At 38.3% G+C, this 6,277-nt stretch overlaps 1 protein-coding gene across 1 annotated transcript; it reads right to left on the bottom strand.

Moving 5' to 3' along the window:
* Window positions 1-1,643: 1,643 nt before the first annotated feature.
* LOC102502210 (olfactory receptor 7A17) lies at window positions 1,644-2,573 on the bottom strand. The gene is given in 1 exon segment (XM_006163270.3): window positions 1,644-2,573. A coding segment is annotated over 1 exon segment (930 nt).
* Between the last annotated feature and the right edge of the window lie 3,704 nt (window positions 2,574-6,277).

Below are 6,277 nucleotides of genomic sequence, written 5' to 3' on the forward strand. Positions count from 1 at the left end.
GGGTAATTAGGAAAAATCTGAGGGTTATGAATATTTTTACAGGAAACTTGTGACTCTGAACCAAATGAGTGGGACAGCAATTCAAACTCTGTTCATGAATTTAGAACATATTCTTGAACACAAAAAAAGATATATTTGATAATATTGATATATGTTCATTCACTGTCCCTTCAGCGGTTATGACAATATTTTAAAGAGGAGGAGATAATTCATTTTAAGCACTCCAACAGGTTGTAATCACATCTCACACTGAAGTATTCAGGGAGAAACAGAAAGATATTTGATGAGATAGCATAAAACACACCAATCAATCCTTCACCCCAATGAATAAACACCCTTCCATATGGACACCAATTTTTTATCCTTCAACAAGTAGATGAACAGATGAACAAGAAACATGGTGCATAGTTAAAACAATGTGTGATCCAGATGTTCACTTCACCATATTTAAGGCTATCTCTGACTCTAAGGCCATATTTGTTCAACTATTTGTTTAGATTTGCCTTTCCATATACAAAACATTTTGACTCAGGCAACTGATATTTTTTTTTTTTCATTCATGATACAATGTGTTGGGGCACATGAGGAGATAGAGAAAGAGGGAGAAAAAGGGAGACAGACACAGAGAGAAGCACTCTCTGTGGGGTGTGGGCTGAGACTCCATTCCTCCAGTCCTCAGGTCCTGGCCACACATCCATCCAGTAAGATTTCAGGCTGACTGATCTCAGGACTTGAACCAGAGTCCTCAAGTGGCTTCCAACTCTGTACTCTGATATGCTATGACTGCATCAGAGAGTCTGGGCTAGATCATCAGTTTTTGATAGTGATTATAGTAGGCAATGTGAACTTTGAGCTGAATAACAGAACAGGATTCTAATGAGTGAATTACAGATCATCAAACACACCACTATATTAATATCTACATTTCAAATAGAGATATTGGAAGCAAGGACATACACCTACATGCAAATCTGCCATTTCAGATTTCTCAATACTCTAAATTACATTAATGGCATTAGTTGCCAAGTATAATGGGTTTTGTTTGTTTGTTTTCTAGTTACTTTTTCTTGTCTGCCTCTTTTTCCATAGGCAGAATACAACCCCCCAAAAAAAGCTATTTTAGTAACTTTATACAAAAATTGTTCAGAATTATATACATCATTGGAAAATACATTATTTTTAAGAGTGGCATATAGGGAGACAGTAAGTTGCATGGTGGTTGAGGCACTGGCCTCCCACATGACCAATTATGGTTCAAGTCCCAAAACTGGTGACATGCTTTCTTACTTTCCATTTCTCTTGCTCTCCTTCTCTTTCAAAAATAAAATAATAACAATAATAACAAAAACTACATAAAAATAATTCATTAATAAATAGAATATTTTCAAATGAGTTGCATGTCATTCTATGAGCTAATGATACTTTTAAATATTTCTGATACAAGGCTAGGAGTAACATTGGGAAAGTATAATGATATTAAAGAAAAATTTGGCTCAAAATGAATGTAGAAAGTAAAATACAGTGTTACTTAAATTGTATAGACATGTACTTTCACAATCTGATCAGAGAATCAAATTTTTTGGCTCCAAGGCTTTAAACTCTGGGATCATAGACATTATTTTAGCTCCAGGCCAATGATTATTTCACAATTTCCCTCCAAAGAATATTTTTAGAGCCCTGTTTATGTCTTTATTCCTCATACTGTAGATGAAGGGGTTCAGCATGGGGGTGACCACAGTGTACATCACTGAAGCTGCTGTACTTGAGAGTGAGCTGTGGGTAGCACCAGCACTAAGGTACACTCCTAGACTTGTATAATAAAATAAGGAGACAACTGAGAGGTGAGAGGTACAGGTGGGAAATGCTTTGTGCCTCCCCTGAGCTGATGAGATAGCACGAATGGAGGAAACTATCTTACCGTAAGAGTAAACAATCCCAGTGAGGAGACCAATACCCAGCAGCACAGCTGCAAAATAGATCACCATGTCATTAAGAAAGGTGTGAGAGCAGGCAAGGTGGACCACCTGATTAAGTTCACAGAAAAAGTGGGGGATTTCCAAATTTGAACAGAAGGACAGCCACAAAAACATTAAGCTGTGTAACAGGGAATACAGTACACACATAATCCAGGAAGCCAGAACCATCTTTCTGCATACCCAGGGGGACATGATGACCGTGTAGTGAAGGGGGTGACAGATGGCCACATACTGGTCATAAGCCATCACAGTCAGGAGGAAGTCATCCAATGCTACAAATATAAGAAAAACGAACACCTGGGTGATGCAGCATGCATAGGTGATGATCTTGCTCTGTGTCTGAATGTTCACCAGCATCTTTGAGATGGTGGTGGAGGTGAAACAGATCTCAGCAAAGGACAGGTTGGAGAGGAAGGAATACATGGGGGTGTGCAGGTGGGAGTCTGTGTTAGTGGCCAGGATGATGAGCAGGCTTCCACACACAGTGAATTGGTACGTGAAGAAGAAAACCCCAAATATTAGGGGTTACAATTCTGGTTACTCTGAAAGTCTTAGAAGAAGAAATTCTGAAATTTGTGTATAATTTCTTGGTTCCATGGTGACTACATGGAAAGAGGAAAATAAGATGGATAATTTCACAGAAACAGGTATTTCTCACATAGTTGAAATGCCAGAGTCAGTATTTTTTAATTACAAAGTTATTTTCTTTATTTTTGTATGGATCAAATCCCCTTTAGGCTTTTACAGTGGCATCTCTGCTTAGGACTTCCTATCTTGCTTCTTTCTTCTCATTTGTCAAGTAGTCTACAGAATTAGCTTTCTTATCTATTTACAAATAATCATGGTATACAATTATGGAATGTAATGCAATTTTTCAATTAGCTTTATTTTTGTTTTTGTTTTGTCATAGGGCACATGCACTCATCAGAAAGAGAGAGAGAGAGAGAGAGAAAGTGAGAAATCACCTACCAAGAAGAATGCCACAATCCACTCTTCTTTCATATTGGGCATGATGTACACATGCCTGACATGTTTTCCAGGTAACCAGGTCTTGGACTTGATCTGTGCTGTCTGCCATGTTGTATTCAGTAGCCTTATCCACAATGCCACCAACTTTCTCAATAACTGTAAATTTATATATATTAAAAAACAACTCTCTCTTACTCCCTTTCACCAGTCCCCTGGAAGCTTCCATTCTATTGTCTGATTCTATGATTTTGACTATTTCAGATAGCTTAGTTAGTGAAATCACACAGTATTTTATTTGAAAGGTCTTCCACAGATCACAATATATCTCTCTTAATTTTTATCTGTTGGTAAATACTCAAACATCTGTATTATAAGAGTCACAATTTGGGGGGGGCCAGTAGAGTCATAGTGGTAGAGTCACAATTTGGAACTTAAGAGCTCAGGTAAACATGTTCTGAAGCCTGCTCATGTTCTACAACACACACACACACACACACACACACACACACACACAAAGCTCTACCACACACACACACACACACACCAAACTATGAATTCTGGTGTCCTCAGTCACATTGATTAGGAAAAGAATGGCTATGAGGCCATTCCACAATATAAAATCATCTTTTCCCTAAAACATGTAGAAATGGTGCCCAAATTCCAGCTGCTAAGTTTTCCATAAACAAGAAACATGGACCTTCATTTTAACATGACTGTTTCATAATCTGTTTATTATTTTATTTTAACTTCTTTTTATTAGTCTATAGGGTGCGTGCACTCACCAAAAAGACAGAGAGTCAGAGAGATAGAAATGAGAAATCACCCCCCGGGAAAATGACCACGCTGCAATCCCTTCTCTTCCATTCTCCTTTCAGAATCTTGGGCACGCACGCACATGTGCCTGGCATGAGTTTAAGCTACTGGGTCTGGGACTCAAACTGCAGTCAGCTACATGGGAATTCAGCGACATAGCCATTACACTAACTGCTGGTCCCGGTCTTGTAATATTTTTAAGCATTATCTCACTATACATTATTTGGCTTGTAAAGAGTACACAATTTGTTTTAAAGAGACAAAAATACAAGGGAACCTGGACCAAGAGAATTTCTTCTTCTGGGAGTGGGAGAGGGGATTTCTTGCTTTCTGTCTCTCTGTCTCTCTCTGTTTATCTGGTGAGCACATGCACCCTATAGCAAAATCCTCTCAAAAAAAAATTGAAGGGGACCAACAGATGGCATAGTGGTTATGTCGCGATACTCCCATATGGATGACCATAGTTCAAGTTCTGAACTTTGTGACTTGAAACTCAGAATGGGCATATGTGCATGTGTGCCCAAGATCTAGGGAGGAGAATGGAGGAGATGGAATTATGGCATGACCATACATCCTGGGGAGTGATTTCTCACTTTCCATGTCACTGTCTCTGTCTCTCTCTCTGTCTCTCTCTCTCTGGTGAGCTCAGCACACTAAGGGAAAAACCTCTAACAAATAAGTAAATAAAAATGAAAAATAAAGGGTCAGTAAGTGACATGGTGGTTTAGCCACTAGACTCCCACATAGCCAACTTCCACATTTAAGCTACCAGTACTGGAACTGGTAGCTTAAATATCACCCTGAGTACATGTGCATCCATGCCAAAAATTCTGAGAGGAGAATGGGGAAGAAGGGATTGCAGCATACCCATTCCATCTAGGGCATGGTTTCTCACTTTCTCTCCACCTCTCTCTCTTTGTCTCTCTTGGACATGCACACACATCCTATGGTAAACACCTCCCAAAAAAATAAATAAAAAGAAGAAAATGTGCATGAAGAAGGGGAAAAGATCTAATACACTCAGGTGACCCTGAGTGATGGTGATGAAGAGAAAACTCCTTGGTCCTAAGGCATGCCAAGTCCAGTTACATCCCTGTATGCGCAACATAATTAATGAACTCACTAAAATTAACATTTTTGATACAGAATAGTGCGATGTATTGATGGTGCCTGGATATGTTACAGATTGAACTATGCAAGAGAACAATGAGCAAAGTCAATTAATCCACAATTCATAAAAGGAAGAATTAAAATACAACACAATAGAGAATATTTAAAGAAAGGGTAAATGTCTATGGAATTATATTTCATTAAAAACTAATGGAATCAGGGGGCTGGCAGGTGGCATGATGGTTGGGGGCCCTGAACTCCCTCATGGCCAACTATGGTTCAAGGCCCAGACCTAGCAACTTACTTCCTCACTTTTCCTCTCTTTCTCTCTCTTTCTGTTCCTCTCTAGTCAAACTAAAAGAAAACAAAAGAAGAAGATAAAGAGAAAAAAGAAGAAGGAAGGAAAGAGGAAGGAAGGAAGGAAGGAAGGAAGGAAGGAAGGAAGGAAGGAAGGAAGGAAGGAAGAAAGGAAGGAAGGAAGGAAGAAGAAAGAGAGAAAGAAAGAGGAAGCCAAAGTTAAATAAAATAATTCTAAAAAAACTAATAGGATCAGAAAAGTAGGGTTACCATCTCATATCTAGCCCCCAGTGACTCCCCAACAGAGAATGAAGTTGAAATTTTATAGCTTCAAACTCATGACTTGACTCTGTGAAAAATGCACTTCTTCCTCTGTATTGACAGACATGCATAGCATTCCCTTTTGAAAAAGCAATGTAATACACTGTAATGTTACATGCAATTCAATGTAATATAAACAAGATCATGATGATAATAAATAAATAAAAATTTAAAAATGCACTTCTTCCATGAATAGCTTACATAACTACATTCTCCATTCTCCATTCAGAATGCTCTTCTGGGACAAGCACGTGGTATGGTGATTCAGGCATTGAATTCACATTAGGCTAACCACAGTTAAAGCCCTGAACCTAGCAGCTTAAAAATCACACTGGTCCGTATGCACATGCCCAAAATCCCAAGGGAAGAATGGAGAAGAGATTGTCACATGGCCATTCTTCTGGGAAGTGATTTCTCACTTTCCCTCTTTCTGTTTTTCTCTCTTTTTCTGGTATGCACACATGACCTATGGAGGAAAGATAATAAGGAGAAAAAGAGAGTTAAGACATTATGGGAAACAGAAATAGATTATTATCTGTTGATGATAATGTATATATTGTACTCAACTGGACTGGTGTGAAGTGTATTTGTGTTGGGTAAATTCACTTCACAAGCTAAGTGATGTATAGTGATTGAAAGCATAAAATAAATTTAAATAAGTAAGAAAAAAAAAAAAAACACCTATTTCTTCTACACTTCCTACCCCTGCCCAAACTGATCTCAAAAACACTGAAATTCACTTTAAACTTTACCAGACTCCAGAACTTCAATACTCACTTTTACATTATGTA

Source organism: Tupaia chinensis, unplaced genomic scaffold (genome assembly GCF_000334495.1).
Source record: "Tupaia chinensis unplaced genomic scaffold, TupChi_1.0 Scaffold141791_1, whole genome shotgun sequence".
NCBI classification, from domain to species: Eukaryota; Metazoa; Chordata; class Mammalia; order Scandentia; family Tupaiidae; genus Tupaia; species Tupaia belangeri.